The 17,128-nt window shown below is 41.7% G+C and overlaps 1 protein-coding gene across 6 annotated transcripts in view; it reads right to left on the reverse strand.

Moving 5' to 3' along the window:
* Positions 1-17,128, reverse strand: part of enah (ENAH actin regulator) — a 130,487-nt gene that overhangs the window by 70,108 nt on the left and 43,251 nt on the right. The window contains exon 1 of one of the 6 annotated variants that reach the window (XM_067573167.1): positions 16,385-16,491. The exons of the other annotated variants lie outside the window; for them this stretch is intronic. Within the exon in view, the coding sequence (XP_067429268.1) occupies positions 16,385-16,476 (92 nt within the window). The 5' untranslated portion in view covers positions 16,477-16,491. Of the gene's footprint in view, positions 1-16,384; positions 16,492-17,128 lie in introns of those variants that run through there. 6 annotated transcript variants of the gene reach the window in all.

The following is a 17,128-nucleotide window of genomic DNA, read 5'->3' on the forward strand; positions in this document are numbered from 1 at the left end:
CAGTTGCGCATATTTCCCTGTCCACTGTCAAAAACTACAGTCTAGAGGTAGAAAGCTTCCACCATAATGAGCTGTAAACTAAGGCTTCAACTAGTTCACTTCAACTTTATCTGTCATTTGTGTTTTTGATTGATTCAATTAATTAAAATAAAATGTCAGAAAGTAGTCAAAAATGCCCCCCAAAGAGTCCAAGGTGACATTTTCTAATTGCTTGATTTGTCCAACCAACACCTCAAAAAACCCCAAATATTCTATAAATAATCATTAAAGCAGCAAAAAAGTCTGGAACAAATATGGATTTGGCTTAAAGGAATAGTTTGACATTTTTGGAACTATACTTATTCACATTCTTGGTGAGAGCTGGATGAGAAGATTGATACCACTTTCATGTCTGTATGGTTAGCCTAGCTTAGCATTAAGACTGGAAATAGAGAGACAGCTAGACTGGTTCTTTCCAAAGACAAATCAATCCCCCCATAAAACCCACTAAATAACATGTTATGGAACAAAAACAGAAGCGTAAAAAAAACATATAAAAAGTGTATAAATCATGTAAAAACGGCTATTTGTCAGTTTCTTGACCGGGTGTAGTGACTTCCAGGAGTTTTAGAGGTGCTGGTAGGCAGATTCTTTTTTTTTTACCTTTGGACAGATCAAGACCGGCTGTTTCCTCCTGTTGCTAAGCTAAGCCAACAGGCTGCTGACTGCTTCATTCTGAACATAAAGGTGTTAATCTTCTCGTCTCTTGGCAAGAAAGCACATAAGCCTTCTTCAAAAAATGTTGAATGACTCCTTTAAGAAATAATTCAAATAATTCAAATAACCACCAATAAATATATATTTTTTTTAGCAAAACTGCACACTGAAATCCAAGTTCCAGAGATGCTGTTTTATGTGTGACCCTGCAGATTGGAAAGTAAAAGGGACACATCAATAAATTTTCTTAACTACAGATTGAATCTGTTCCACGTTACATCCCAGAAGCTCCTCTCCAGTCTGACGGAGGACTGGGCAGCTCTGGATGCATGCAGCCAATCAAAGAGGGCTCTTTAAACAATCATATCTGAGTGGTTAAAAAATAATGATTGCATTGCTGCATGTTTTGCTGATTGTGGTCACTGCGGTTTGGTCAAAGTGTTCTCATACTACGAAAGAAATTGAAGTTCCGGACCACAGGAGAGACCGCAGCCTTCGCCTCCAGTAGTTTTTAGTCACAAACTCTCACCACAGTGTCAGGAAGTATACGGATCTTATATGCTTGCACGTTTCTGGACTGCACTGTTATTTGTGTGGGGGGGGATATACTTGTGGTTTGCATGCGTGTGGAGGATGGTTATATGTGTGCGTGATTCAGCTGAAGCCCTCCTGACGCTCTACTTCTTTGGAACCGCTGTGAGCTAAAAAGCCAGAGGAATCCATCCCGAAATCTGGAGAGGGAGAGAGAATGTGACGACTAAAAAGAACAAAAACCCAACCTCAGACATAAAGAGAAAATCCCCTTAAAACACATCTGTGGAGCGCACAGAGAGAAGCAGACACGACACAGTTGCTTTCTCAACTGATCGGTCCGATCGCCGCTGGTAGAATTGCTTTGACATTCGTTTCCCTCGGACACACATTGAATACATTACGGAGGAAAGAAAGTGTACAATAATCTGCCATTTACATTAATTGCGGCATTATTAACATTCCTCAACAGCTGTGTGCATTACGTGTTGCCCCTTTGTCTTTGCAGCTCTTTCGGGGGGAATTGTGTCAGAGACAAACAAGTGAAATGTGGATTTCCGCTCGTTAAGTACTTGACTGGTGTAATCCAGTCCTGTTGACCCTCCTCATCTCCTTGTTAACCCTTCTACTGAACTCAACTCAGCTGCTCTCTCCCTCCCTCTCTCTCCCTACCGAGCCAACACAACTCTACTTTCTGCCAATATCTACCGAATGTCTGCAGAAAGTGGCATTTCTTTCTCTTAAAGAGCCTTGGCCTTACCTCTACGGCTCGGATCTCTCGACACAATTCATCAAATATGCTTAATCTCTTAAGGGGAAGTGAACATTCTGCCTCTGACACGTCGTCACTGTTGCATTAGATCAACTGGGGAAAAAACTCGAACTCCTTCTGTGAGTCATAACTCAGTCAAATCTCAACACACAGACACGATAACACATATTTTTAGATTCAGTCTGTCTTAAAGTTTGTCAGGTTATGAAATCAACATCCATAAATCTGCTTGAGAAATCACAGAAGAAAAAAAAATTGCTCACTATAACTCCAGAACTTGCCTGAGAATCACGTTTTTAAAATTTCTTCAGTAACAAAGTAATCCAGTGATAGTCGTCTGTACATGCATGACTACATGCTCAAGACAGCAACCTACACATACCACAACATACCACATCATACTTGGGCTTCACAGACTTACTACATCAACCCTGTTCTCTGTTTCTATCAAAGACACATATGTGGACAGTACTTTCCTGTTAAAAGGTCTCTAATGGAGCAGAAGTACACACACACACACACACACACACTGAGGAAAAATATGCAGATCTGACAAGAATAGGAACGGAGAATGGGATATGAGATGAGAATATTTTCATCTCCTTCATTAATGTTAATGAGGCTCCGAGTTAAGAACGATTCTGACTTCAAAGAGGAACGGAGCAGCTCCAGGGGCTTCACCGCCATGATGTCACATCCTGCCAGGAGTGGAGAGGAGCAAGGTGGGGGGGGGGGGGGGCAGGGTTGTGGGTGTATAGAGAGAGCAACAGAGCAATGAAATGTAGATAAACAAGAAGCAGGGAGGTTACAAAAATGGTCCTGTGAAGGACAAAGCAGCTCAATCCAAGCAATCAACAACAAAAAAAGAAGATCCCAGCTGATTTGACCTCTCCTGATGCTCGGTTGTTAAATGAATTGCTGCTGAAAGTTGTGTTTACCAGCTTTTTATGTTGCTACAAAATAAGACAGATAGAGAAAAAGGGGAGAGTGGGCATCTCTGATTTATCCTCCGATTCTACTGACTCACTACATCACTACTACGGGTGGAAATTGTGACTAATTTCACTGCTGATAGACCAAAGTTACGTAACCAGCCAACTGACTTGTCTAAAAATAGAAACAAACCAAAAAGGGGTGTCTGAAATCTCATTCCTCGTGTCTGCCAAAAACAATCTGACAAACCCGGTCAAAGAATGATGATTTCATATTTGTCATGCCAGCTGCACTGCTCTTTCTTAACACTACATATGTGGAGAGGACTGTGGCTGTGTTTGTTTATTATTAAAGAAACACTGATCATTCATTCATTAATAACCTCTCTCACGTAGCTGATCATATATAATATAGTAATGATGATAGCAGGACTGCTGGCAGCTTGTTTTCTTCTTGTTGATCTACCAACATCTCTGCAACAATGTAACAAAGAGCTGAATGTTCAGTACAGCTGAAGGCCTTTCTAAAACCTTGACCTAGTAGAGCTAAGGGTTCATGTTTCCAACTATGTTAGATGAGACAGTTAAGAGTCCACAGCCATGCTAGCAGCTCTGTGCGGTGCTTTGAGCTAAATGCTAACGTCGGCATGCTTACATGATGATGTTTAGCAGGTATAACAATAAGCATGTTCACAGTTTTAGTGTTTTAGCATGCTAACATCTGCTAATTAGCACATTAGGCAAAGTACAGCTGAAGCTGATGGGAATGTTATTAGTTTTGAAGATATTTGGTCATAAACCAAACAGCTTTGTATTTTGTATGGTGTGTTCTGTGTTTTGTTTTGTTTTTTTTTTTGTTTTGTTGTGCTGTTGTATGTTTTGATTGTGGGGGACTATGGATGCAAATTAGCTTCGAGCTAACTCCAGTGCAGTGCACCTTTAATGTTTAAAACTGCACACTGTCCCAATCAATAAATCAAATCAAATTCAAATTTTGACCTGATAACGGGGCTACAGATCTAAAGTTAAGGGATCAGCAAAGATGTAGATTTACACTTGGCCACATACACTCACCGAACACTTTATTAGGAACACCTGTGCAATCTGATGTGATCCAATACAACAGCTCTGCCAGAAATTTTATGAAGCTTATACATTTTCATATTTTGTTGACATTGCCAGAAAGGTGATAACTCTATTTTTATTATTGAGGTCATAGTGGGTGAAAAGTGTTCCTGATATTTTGCCTACTTTATGTATGTTAATAGGGTGAACATAATATTAGGAACACTTTTCAATATAATGTACCTCAGTACACCACCACCAACTACTACCTCAAGAATAAACAAAATGTCAATGACAATGTCAACAAAAACTGATAATGTATAAGCTTCATAAAAGTAGAATTGATGTCAGAGCTGTTGTATTGGATTGCATTAGATTGCACAGGTGTTCCTAATAAAATGCTCGGTGAGGGTAGATGCGTCTGTTGGCCACATCACAGATATGACTGCAATCCTTCTTGGTTTTCTTGGGCTACATGTAACCAGAGGTTGGCTTTACTCCAGTGCAGAGGGCGGCGATAATGTAATGAAACTTTAGCAGTTTACTTTCAACTGCAGTTTATCTAGCTAACAACTATCCATAAACTTACACCAACATAAACATAAATCACATTTGTGAGCTACAAGCAAGACAAACATTTGAATGTCTTCCCAGGTTTTGCTCTGATCAGAAACTCTACACAGCTCGGTGTGTCTGACGTGATGATTGTTTGTGTTAAAATCGCTAGAGAGGCTTTTTCCTGTAGCTTCAGCTGCTATCATCACAGTAGACTCAGTAGAAGCTGTTTTCACACGCTGCTTCCTGGCGTAGTTAAAGATTATGCATGCATCTTAGAAACAAACACACCAGCTAGAATGTATCTCAAACCACCTACTGTATATCCTATGAATTTCTATCTGTTTGTTGTTGTTATATAAAGCATTCTTCACATTACAGACCACATGTGGAGATTTGCTCTACTGTAAAGACTTAGTGTTTGAGCGTCGAGAACATGACCAGCTTCCCCTCATTAACAAATAGCTGCTTGCTGAAACTAACTAAAACCAACAAAACCACATCTAAAAAGCTACAGTATTGATTTTGTGCAGTTCCTCATGTTGCGTATATATATTCCCATTCAAGCTACAGTTTATAGAGCACTCTAATGAAAGTCTTTGTTTTATGGCACTTTTCTGACATACAACTGTTTACGACATTTGTTAATTGCTCGGTTATGAGGGTAATTTTACTGAACTCTCGGGGGTATTTCTTTGGTTTCCTCTCATAGTTTCCTATGAAATCACAGACAGTAAACTTTTCAGCTGCCCAGACTCACTCAATCAGCTGTGTTCTATTATGGTAGGAATCTCTCTTTCACCTCTTCCATTTCCTGTGTTTCCCTCAAGACAGACAAATTATGAAAAAAGGTATATGTCGCTGCCACACACACACACACACACACACACACACACACACACACACACACACACACACACACACATACACACAGAGTACTCTGTCCTCTGGCTGAATTAGAATTAATTCATTACTAACCTGCCTCCCTGCAGAGGTATTTCTTCTTTCTGTCTGCTTCTCTGTCTCTATCTTTCTCTAAATCAACTCGCATTCTGCAGTTTGCCCTTTTCAGCTTTAAGCCATCTGACAAAAAACTGACGCCGTGCTCTGAAAAGCCAGACTCAGCTTCTTTCCAAGCTGGGGGAGCATGATAAATCCTGTGAAGCTGAAACAAAACATGCGAGTAGAACCATATAAATGTTAGATAAGGCTTTTGGGCGTGGAATCCAGGGAGAGACCCCGCTATGAAAGTGAACGAGAGGGGGGGGGGAAGAAAGACAGAGATAGAGGTATAGTGGGACTGGAGAGTGACCTGAAGGTTTGGTTAGGGAGGAGTGCAGCTGGGTTTGGACGGAAGGAAGGAGCTTCAGGATGGAAGAGCTCTGGGGAGCATCCCGGCCACATCTGCATCCTTCCTTCTCCTCTTCTACTCTTTTTCACTCAATGTCTGACTTTCTATAACTCTCACTGCCTTCCTCGAACCATTTTTTTTTCCCCTCGTCCGTCTCTTTCTTGCCAGACAGCCTCAGCCTCTTCGCTCTCCCTCTCTGTCCCTTCTTCTCTCTCATTAATCAGCCATCACTTATGGTGTGGTGCGGAGTATGCAGCGTGCTTCCAGCCCATATGGAAGTGATCAGGAGCAGGCAGGGAGGAACTGCAGAGGCCCCACAGACTAGAGAAAGTCTCTGTTAAACCGCTGCCTGCAGGTATTCTACCAATGTTTGTGGGCTCGAGGGACCATCAGATGTTTTTAATGGTTTCGGATTGTTCTTCAAAAAAAACTAAAATCGCTTCATTTCAGCCTTTCAATTCCTAGACATAACACACAAGCATTAATTCTTTGACAATTAGTGCCTCCCTATCGACAGTACACACCTCCTAAAGCCATACAAGTTCAACATAAATGCTGCAAGAATCAAGAATCTTTTCTCAGTTGAGTTCTCACAAACTAAAGTGACATCTTCAAATTGCCTGTTTTGTCCTACAAACAATCCAACACTGAAAGATATTAAATTGACCATTTGCTAAACCCCCTGCGGCCAAATCATCGCTTAGCAACTGTATCTAGGCACAAGTAGGTCTGTCAGTCTTCGGATTTCTCCACATGTTGAAGCGCTGTGCATGGAGCTGTGGTAGTGATGCTCTTTATATTACAAGTTTGGAGAGCGGTGGTAGGAATTAGTTAAATAGTGCGCTTATGTGCTCGTACGTAAGCTGGAATCGCCCGACTAACTAGCTTACTACCTACAGTTGTAGCCAAGCGCATCATTAACTGTGTCTAACTGTGTGAAAGCTGGTCCTGGATGCTATCAGAGTGTAGTAAATGTTAGAGGTGTCTGTCCTGCCCTTTATTGGATTTGAGTAGGTTTATATTCCAGCAACCAGTTTGAATATATGAGCTATAAAGCAGAAATCTAACCTTTGTCTTATTCGTCCGTGTACAGTATGTTGGCTAAGCAGCCAAACAGTGTCATTAGAATAAAATAAGTATAATGTTAAATTTTTCCTTATCATACTTATAATATTAGGAGTAACTAGCTCTACACTGCAGTACAAGAACAATGCTGTTTCTTTATTTCCATCATCTCGATGGATAATCAGCTGGTGAGGATGCTAACTTTGGAACAAGCAGCTTTAGCCTCAGTCTGTATAGTCTAGTACTATACTATATATTTAGCCATCTAGTGCATATTGAGACTACCTGGTTCAGGAAAGATTAAATAAATATAATATTTAACACCTTTCTGCAGGGGTTCTCATTTTAAAATGAATGAAGATTAAAAAGTCAGGGGGAGTTCGCTCCATGTGTTTTCAACAGCCTCACACTGTAAGCTAACATTAGCTTATCATTGCAGTCACTATAAAGCCAGAATCTACCTAGAGATGATAAACTGCTTTTGTCTGAAATCAAGGACCTATTGTTCCAAAAATTACCCGAAAATTTTGCATGGTATATCTGCTACTATTATCATTACAAGCTGCATATGTGTTGTGCATGAAAAGTGCATCTGCTACAAGCATGAACACTACAGAGCACAATGTGCCAACAGTCACATACATATCCGAGCACACAGAGGGAACACGTGTTAGTGCTGACTTGACTGTAAAACACAAGTTACATGTTGCACCAAACATGTAAACAGAAGCTTCAGGAGTAAAACAGACTCGGGGTGCATTCGTTCTCACAACCTGACATACTTTTCTTTCTTTAGTAAACATACGCGAATCCCTTCTCCCAACATAACACACGCATTTCACACGCATACGCTTAAACTCCTAAACTTACACCATTTCTCCTGAAATCCTCAGCCACACAGAACATTCTGGATTCTCCTCACTGCCACTGAACAAACACAGAAGAGGGAGGAGGGGAGAGGAGGGGAGGGGGGGGTGGAGGGTTGCAGTGTTTGTGCTCCGACATGGGAGAGAGACAGAGAGAGTAGTGAGAATGTGAAGGCAGAGATACGAGGGGAGAGTGTGCAGAAGAGGCAGATAGCAACAGATCACGCCATATTATGTACACGCCTATGTCCATATTTTCGCTCCATCTGTCGTGCTCTAATGCACTGAGATGATAAATCATGTTTATCTCGCTGCTGTGAACTTTTCTCTCGGACGGTCCGAAATCACACAGTGTGAAGGTGTTTACATGTCGCTCCGAAACGTGTTAAATGTGAGATCTAATGACTGTGAAGGCCAAAACATAACATAGAATTCAGACAAGAGCTGTCACTGCAAGGTGGTGATCAACAGTCCCACACTCCTACTGTACATCTTACTCCCCATCACCTGTAACTGTACACAGAGCGGTTACCCTAGCAACACAGCCGCACATGGACAGAGGTTTGTGCATTGGCTAAAAAGAGAGAGAGAGAGAGAGAGAGCGTGTGTGGAAAAGAGGGGTACAGATGTACACAGGTGTGCACGCATGTACCTGTGCATCATTCATTCATGAACAGCTGTAGTCTATGTCTGCATGGAGGTTACCTACTTTCCACTTTGATGATAGACACACACCCACATACATGATATGGTGTAGCCATGAGAAACTACCCTGCGCTCACGAGTATGAGTCATCCACTCTACCAGATGGTGGGAGAGAAAGAGACGGAGCAGGAGAGGATCGACATGTTGCGTGACGGCGGTAAAAACACCTGAGGTGTGACACGAGAGCCGTCACCACTAGTGGTTATACAGTATATAACACACAGGCCCCTCCAGCCAGAGGAACAGCCACAGAGACTTTAAGAGATGGAGCCATGATTCTCAGGTTCTCGGTTTCTGGGAGCAAAGGTCACAGTTTGGCCAATAACTTTAGCGGGATTCAATAAGGAGTTACACTTGTCATTTATATTTGGTGCAGTGCTTTTATCAGTCACAGTCTCAAAGGGCTTCACAACACCCACGCTGTAAAGCAGTGACTATAAATGACAAGCTACTACATTAAATTATCAATGAGAACCAGGAAAAAAACAGCTGATTAGGAGCAGTGAAAGAGAAAAAACATTGACGGAGCATCGCAGGGGCATTTACACTGACCTGCCATTAACATACTGTGTGGCTGCTTGCCAAAAATAAGGAATATAACAGCTCTAAGTGTACTTATGTAAGACAGCATTTCAGCAGTTATATCTTCACACCCATCAACATTCAACATATTCCTGTGCTGTGGTCAGAAAGGGTGGACGATACGGATAAAATCTTCTATCATGTATGTAATTTTTAACTATGACAGTGATATGTACTGTATTACATACAGTATTTCTGTGAATTCCAATGGGAAACAATAAATGGCAGAATAACCACATGGTTTTATGTGTTTTTGGCTAATCAAGTGAATAAAATCAGTATAAATCAGGGTTATTTTTTATCACATTTATACAAAGATGCTGAAATTCCAACATCGTCATAAAGCGGTGCTGCTTATAGACAAAGACTTAAATGCAAGTAGAAACATTAAAGAAATAGACACAGTGGTAGACAAATCTCTACTGTTTGATAAATCTTAACTCCCCCCGATTATAGCATCATTTTATATTACCAACTCTAGTGTAAATGTGTCAAATTTCAAAGTTTATGGCTGACACTGACTGCAGCATCTCATATTTGAGACAGATTATATTGTCCTTCACTGTACTTTGGGTGACTTTATTCTGTTTGGGTGGAATTGAGAGTCACAGTACTCAGCAAAACTGATGCATTTACACTTGTTTGCACTACTTCTGGACCAAATATTTGATTTGAGTGATGGAATCACCTTGTTTCTCGGTCTTCAAGGTGTCTTGGGTGCACTTCTGCCTGGGTTTATGACACACTTTCACTTGAAGGTTTTAAAGGCTATACTGAAATATTTGCAGTTCCACTGGTGATTGCTTTTCTTAATGTGAAAATAATGTCAAATGTGAATGTGTGAATTTTCTGTGACTGTCTATGCTTAAACTGAATATGTTTATTCTTCTACACAAGTCTCTCTTGAAAAAGAGATCCTTATCTCAATGAGACTACCTGTATAAATAAACAAACATGTTAAGTGTTTCATACTCCATCTATTTTATTGGAATACAATGATAAATTTAGCATTTTTTAGCTAACACATCCTTTGCAACCAGCAGTAAAGGATGCTGCATCTGAACTGCTGGGAAGCAACCAGAACAAAATGCTGACAACAAGCTTACTGTACAGTATATATCAAAACTGTATATCAGGGCTTCAAATGGCTTTTCCACAATTTAAAGTGTATCATCTGCATATACAGTACTGCAACAGCAAAAACAGTTTCACATGTGTGCTTGGTAAATTCTGAGATAAGAGAAAGTGGGAGGATATGAGAGGAAGTGACTGTTGGGAGAGAAGCTGTTCAACCATCAGCAGTTTCATTTTCAGATTTCAGAAAAACAAAAGTACAGCACCAAACATTTTGTTCAATGGTCTTTGCTTCTTCCACCATGTGTAAGTAATCAAACAAATAATTCTGTTCTTACCTTTAACAACTGTAATTAAGAAATGTTAACATTCCTCTAAGGCTTTTAAATATAGACTATTAAACACTGGCTTAAGATTCATGTTAAATGTTACTGAGAACAAAAGTTAACAAGAGTTCTACATTCAAATAGTGCCGCTTTGTTGTTCCCTAATCATTTCCTAGTCACCCATTGCAGGTCATTATGGTGTAAAACATTATTGCCCAGTAATTACCTGGACCATCGACTGGCCTATTCAAGCAACAGGCCTGTTTAATGAGTCGGCCCGATACACAGAATCCTCTTGGATTCAATTAGGCTGTGAGCAAGTCGCTCACAGAAACCATTAGCTGACTGAAGAGGCAGATCCCCAGAGGAAGGATCCACAGGTGGCTCCCCCTCTCTCTTAGCCTTTAATGACTCTGCCCTTTTCAGCGCCATGGTAACCAACATCATTGTGATCACCCCCTGGAGTGTAGAGTGTGAATCCTGACAACAAGCCCGTCTGACCTTTTACTAAATAAAATGGCACGCTTTGTCAAATGGATTACAAATGGGTCACAAACAATTCAAAGAGTAGGTGTAAGTCATGTTCGGCAGACTTTTACTGTTGACTTATCAGTGAAGAAAGCAGGAGGTGAAAGTGGAGGTAATTTCAAGCAGACAAGCAATAACCAGGTACAACTATCCTCCAAACTGAGAGTAAAAAAAGAAGTAAACAAAATGAGAAAAGTGAAGAATGAGGAGGGAAGATGGAGATAAGTTTCACCTGATGAAATTTTACTAAAAAAATACAAAAAAGTCTCCTAAAAACCTACCAGAGACTAATAAAAAGGTTGCATGCATCTCATTCACATATACTGTAAAAACCTATGGGACATGGCACCAGCACACTCCAGCTTCTGTTTTCTCTATGGACAGAGTGTGTGTGGCAGTGTGCATGCAAACGCATCAGGTCATCATGTATGTTAACGATGCATCAGCACCACACATACACTCATACACACAGTGGTGTTTGCAGGGTGTTCAGAGTGCAGCCTGCGTGTTTACTAGGAGCCTGGCACATTTTACAAGAGTCCAATCACGTTCCCATTCACATTGGGACAGGGGATACATTGACAGGAGAGCAGGTCTGGACTGGACCGAGCAGCAGTCAGCTTTCACTCCTCGTATATAACCATGGCGACCAACAATCGGAGCCTTCAGATGAATAACTGTACGGGCCTGTTTAAACCGCAGTTTGAACACAACAGTGGATTGAGGTAAAATTCCCTTCATAAAATAGCTGTGAAATTCTGTTCAGTTACCAAATATTCACATGTGAATGAAGCTGAGGTTTGTCCCTTGTGGGGAACCATAAGTGACTTGTGCCTTTGTTTTTTTTAAATCATTAAAAATGCTCTTGGATGTAACCTGAAGAATAGAATATGCCTTTGTCACACAAGATATTTCAACATCTCACAGTAAGAAAAGCACAGATGTAAATAATAAAATCAATGATGGTTGAATTCCATTTAGCTGCTTCAGTTTCAGAGTCCTTGTATAGCACATGCTGGCTCACTGTCTTCACTATCATGGTTTACGGGGACGCCTGAATAGGATAGAGCCGTACACACAGTCAAACCTATGCCTTTCATTAACACACACAAAAGAAAAAACATACTTATCAAATATGTGACTGGTTGATATCTGAAATTAAGTCTGTCCAGTCAAGTTGGTTTGATTAGTTTGATCATATAAGTATCATATAAGTCGATTAATTAGTTAGTTGCCAACTATCTGGTTTCTTTGGTCTTCTATGACAGTAAACGGAGTATCTTTAGGTTTTGGAGGACAAAACAAGACATTTGAAGACGTCACCTTGGGCTCTGCAAAACAGTGGACCATGGTCCAAACAACAAATTGATTAATCAAGAAAATAGTCGACAGTCGTTAGTTGCTGTTCTAATCCAGTTTAAAGAAATGTCAACAAATCTGAAAATCACTTTGTGTGTCAATATAAAATGATTTCCAAGGATTATTGTGAATTTTGTCATTGTAACTTGTTATAGTTGATATCTACATACATTCATAGCTTTTCAAAAGTTTAATTCTGCTATTTTTTCTGTTCAGTGTCCTCAAGTATCAATATTTTTCAAGTACAGTTTTACTGCGTTTTTATACTGTTTACATTCCTCTACAAAGAACACTTCTGCTTTTAATTTCAACCTTGTTTCATTGCTGCGTTTTTTAATGTTTAAAAAAAACACTGTTTTTTTCTAAGGGAATGAAATGAACATCTTTGGCGCTAATGAGTTTTGCTTAAATGTAGCCTGAGCTGCTTGTGTTTACATGTAAACACCGGCATGGGGTGGAAAGATTTGCAGATTATACTGTGAGTGTTTGTGTACGTTTGTGGTGGCGTTTTTTGATCCAAGGCAAACCACGTTAGCCATCCATCACCTCTCACTCTAGTACATAACACACACACACACACACACACACACACACACACACACACACACACACACACACACACAGAACACTGGTTTTCATTAGTCTGGGCATGAGACAGAATATGCTGTTCATGCAGAAAGACAGACAAACCGGGAAGGACTGACAAAGCTCACGTTATCCATCAAGCTAATAACAAAATGGCTAAGACTTAATGAAAGGGGATACAGAGTGTCTGGTGAAATATGAGATTTTGTTCTGATTTCCTAAGCAGTCTGGGTTGTTTTTTCAATATTAAGTCCATATAACAACGTATCATCTGTATGATTTATCCTTACAATAACCAAATGTACAAACATCCTACTTTCCTAATGTTTAAATCCCATTTTTCAGTTTTTGCTTGTACTCTCAGAGGATGTTGCTGAGTCTCCTACTTTCCTCTCTTCTCAGGAAAACATCTACTGAATTGATCACAGTTGCATTAGCCCAATTTGGCCAGTTTGGTTTTGGCTTGAAAAAAAAAGAGAAGGAAATTCAGGTGAAATGTCCCCTCCTTATAAATCAACAGAGAAATAAAAACAGTGAGATTGCCAATATCAAGCAGCCAAATGCTAGAGAAGGTTTTACAGTAAGTCTGATAATTCTACACCCCACACTGGCATGTAACCAGCCTCTATTTACCTAGAATTTGAGATACTAAATAGTGGTGGCTGCTCGGAAATATAGTCGCTTGATGAAATGCAACGCTTGACTAATCCTGCAGGGTTATTGTGTTGTTGTTGTTTTTTTTTTTTACTTTGTCCACAGGGAGGTCAGCAGTCAGCTACAGACAATCATCCCCGGAGCTGGTACATTCAGTAACTTGCTAAAGGACAGTGACGCAGTGAATCTGAACACAGGTCATCTGGCTGAAGGACGGTCTCATGCTCCAGCAGGCCGTTCAGACACGATGAGAGATTAGATTACGAGCGTACACCTTTTCTTTACTGAAGGCCATCCTTCAATTAGTTAAAGTGAACATTACGTTTGCCCCCCGCTAGGCGCAATAAAGATGTTTTATGACATTTAAGCGAAGTGCATCGATGATTAAGCAGCGTCTCCTTGTTTAACGTTATGTTACAGCAGCTAAATGTGGAAGTTAGTGATGCGGTTAGCTGTATCTTAACCCAGCCCTCAGGGAGACACAGGCACGCAGGCATGAGAAGGGAAATCCTTGAGAGAGTCGACTCAAAGTGGAACAACCTCCTCGCACAGTTAGAAAACAAAAAAAAACCCATGATTTAAATATGATACTGCCAGAAAACAAAAGTTTCTCCACTGTTAATAAATCTGATACAGTGTCTGAATCTTGTATTTGCAAGTAGGTTTTAAATAAAGAGCTCGGAGCATGAATCATGTGGAATGAGCAGCTATTATCCATATTGTACCTTTTTAGTACTTTGTAACTTTAAGTGCTGTGCATTAAGTTTATTAAATGCAGCAGATCCAGAATGACTCACACTTAATAATGATCACTACAGCCGTGGTTTTATATGTCTTGTAATACAAGTTTGTTTCCATTCTGCAACATTAATCTCACTGTTGCAATATTTAATCAATTAGTTGCCAGCTATTAAATTAATCACACACTGTTTTGATAATCGGTTTGAATCATTTTTTAAGAAAAAAAAATGTCTGTGTCCAATGTTCTTTGCCCTTCATACAAGTCATTTGGGCAGATCTGAACACAGCAATCATGTTCAGGTGCTGATCAAAACAACCGCACAAGACCCTTTAGAGGAAGCGGTTTGTTTGTGGTAAAAACATGATCCGACCTCGATCTGACACAACTAACAAGGCGTACTCTGCACAGGGACCGGGAAGCTCTCAGCTCAGCCAGGGCCAATGTGAGGAGGGGAATCTCACAGGCTAAACACAGTTACAAACAGCGGACTGAAGAGCAACTCCTCTGACCGCCAGCACATGTGGCGATACATACAGTCAATCACAGACATCAAACCATCCAGCACTGCACCCCAATCACTCTGCCACCCTCCCCGATGAGCTGAACTACTTCTATGCTCAATTTGGGGGGGAAATAAGGAGGCCATCCTCAAAGCAGATCTACTGCCCCATGAGCAGCCTCTCATACTCTCCACCTCAGATCTTTGCTCTACCCTGAGCAAGGTGAATACGCGGAGGGCAGCTGGCCCTGATGGAATACCTGCCCACGTGCTTAGAGCCCGTGCAGAGCAGCTGCCTGAGATCTTTATGGACATTTTCAGTCTGTCCCTGACCCAGGCAGTTGTCCCCACGAGTTTCAAGACCACCTCCATCCCGTGCCCGTGCCAAAGCACTCCACTGCTACAGCCCTGAATGACTTCTGTCCTGTCACACTCACCCCCATCATTGCCAAACGTTTCGAGAGATTGGTTCTTTCACACTTGAAATCCTGTCTGCCTGTTAGACTGGACTCACGCCGGTTTGCCTACCGCTGCAACAGGTCAACAGAGGACGCCATCTCCACGGCACTCCACTCTGCCCCGACCCGCCTGGACAGTCTCAACATACGTTAGAATGATGTTCATGGACTTTAGTTCAGCATTTAACTCCGAGCTGATCTGTTAGCTGAGCCAGCTTGGCATCAGCACATCCCTCTGCAACTGGACTCTGGACTTTCTGACTAACAGACCCCGATCTTTTACATTAGACAACCTCTCCTCCTCCACTACCACCCTGAATACTGGCGTGCCACAAAGCTAATCTAAGCATCTCCCATAGCCAGGTGTGCTTTGCATGCTGGGATGCAGATGATCAAAATCAACAGTTGCTAACAACCAGCTGGAGAATAATTGATGTCCAACCTGGACTAACAGCAAAGTATGTTGATTATGTAACTTCTTCCTGTTTGTGTTCGCGCTCCTGCCGCAGACACACATCTGACCAGTGAGCGGAGTGAACGTTCTCACTTGAGTTTCAGCGATACATTTTGGTTCGGTTTTGTTTGGTTGGTGTGAAAAGAAACTGAACCAAGTTTACCAACTCACTTTACCAACTGATCCGAACCAGAGCAAACACATTATAGGTTTGAAAACGCTCTTAGTTCTACGTGCAATATGTTACAGTTAATGCTGCAGAGGCAAGGCTGCTCCACAGCAGGCATGGTCAGGTCGGTCTATTTAAAATTTTATAGTGTAACACATCAGCTAAGAATAAAGAAAAGGCTCTACAATACTGTTTACATTTGAAAGGCTTGAGATTTCCTCCTTTTGTGGTCTGATAATAAAACACTACTATCGACATCAACAGAAAGACTACTTCGTGAGACGTGAGGCCTTGGAAGCTCATTGAAAAACAAGCAGTGATATAAACAGAAGTGGCAATTAAGAAACAAGGTTCCTATAGAATGAGCACAACAGAAGAAGAACCCACTTGAATGTCTCTTGACAGCAGGTACGTACCGGTGGATTTCCATTTTGGAGGCCAGCATACATCTCTGAGTGAGGATGAAGCTGGAGGCTTTGGACTGTGGACCAGAAGACTGGATCTGCATGGCTCCACACAGCCTGCTAGCTGTTACCTTCCCCCTTCCTGCTGAACTACCCCCCCCCCCCCCAGCCAGCCCCACTCCTCTCTCCCCTCTCAGCCTGCGTTACTTCTCCCCTTACAAAACCTTCCCTTCCTCGCCCTCGCTTGTGTTTGGCTCTCGTCTCCCTTAGCTTCCTCTCTCTTGCTCGGTAGCCAAGGTGATTTCTCTGGTTTCTCTCCCTCTCTACTAAACTGTTTTCTTCATCATCAAAGCAGTCACCCCCTCCCCTCCCCGCCCCCCGCCCCCCACCCCCTTGCTTCCCACCTCCTCTAGTCAAAGCCCCCGTATCAGGGTGATTCCTTCCTTATTCATACGTGCGATGTCAGCGAGTCAGCCAGCAAGCGAGAAAGCCAGTGAGCCATCCAGACAGTCAACCAGCTGTGTTTTTCCCATGGCAGCGGCACCAGCCAGCAAACACACACACACGCACACACACACACACACACACACGCTTCAATCCTGGCTTTTAGCCGTGGTGGCGACAGCAGGGGTATCCAGGCAACAGGCTCCCGCTCCTGCACGGCTCGCGCTCTCTGGGCTCCGTGGCGGAGGCTGTTGGGGGAGCTGTTAGGGGGGAAATCACCGCGGTGGTATCACGCAGCACGGCTCAGCTCAG

Source organism: Thunnus thynnus, chromosome 18 (assembly GCF_963924715.1).
Source record: "Thunnus thynnus chromosome 18, fThuThy2.1, whole genome shotgun sequence".
NCBI classification, from domain to species: domain Eukaryota; kingdom Metazoa; phylum Chordata; class Actinopteri; order Scombriformes; family Scombridae; genus Thunnus; species Thunnus thynnus.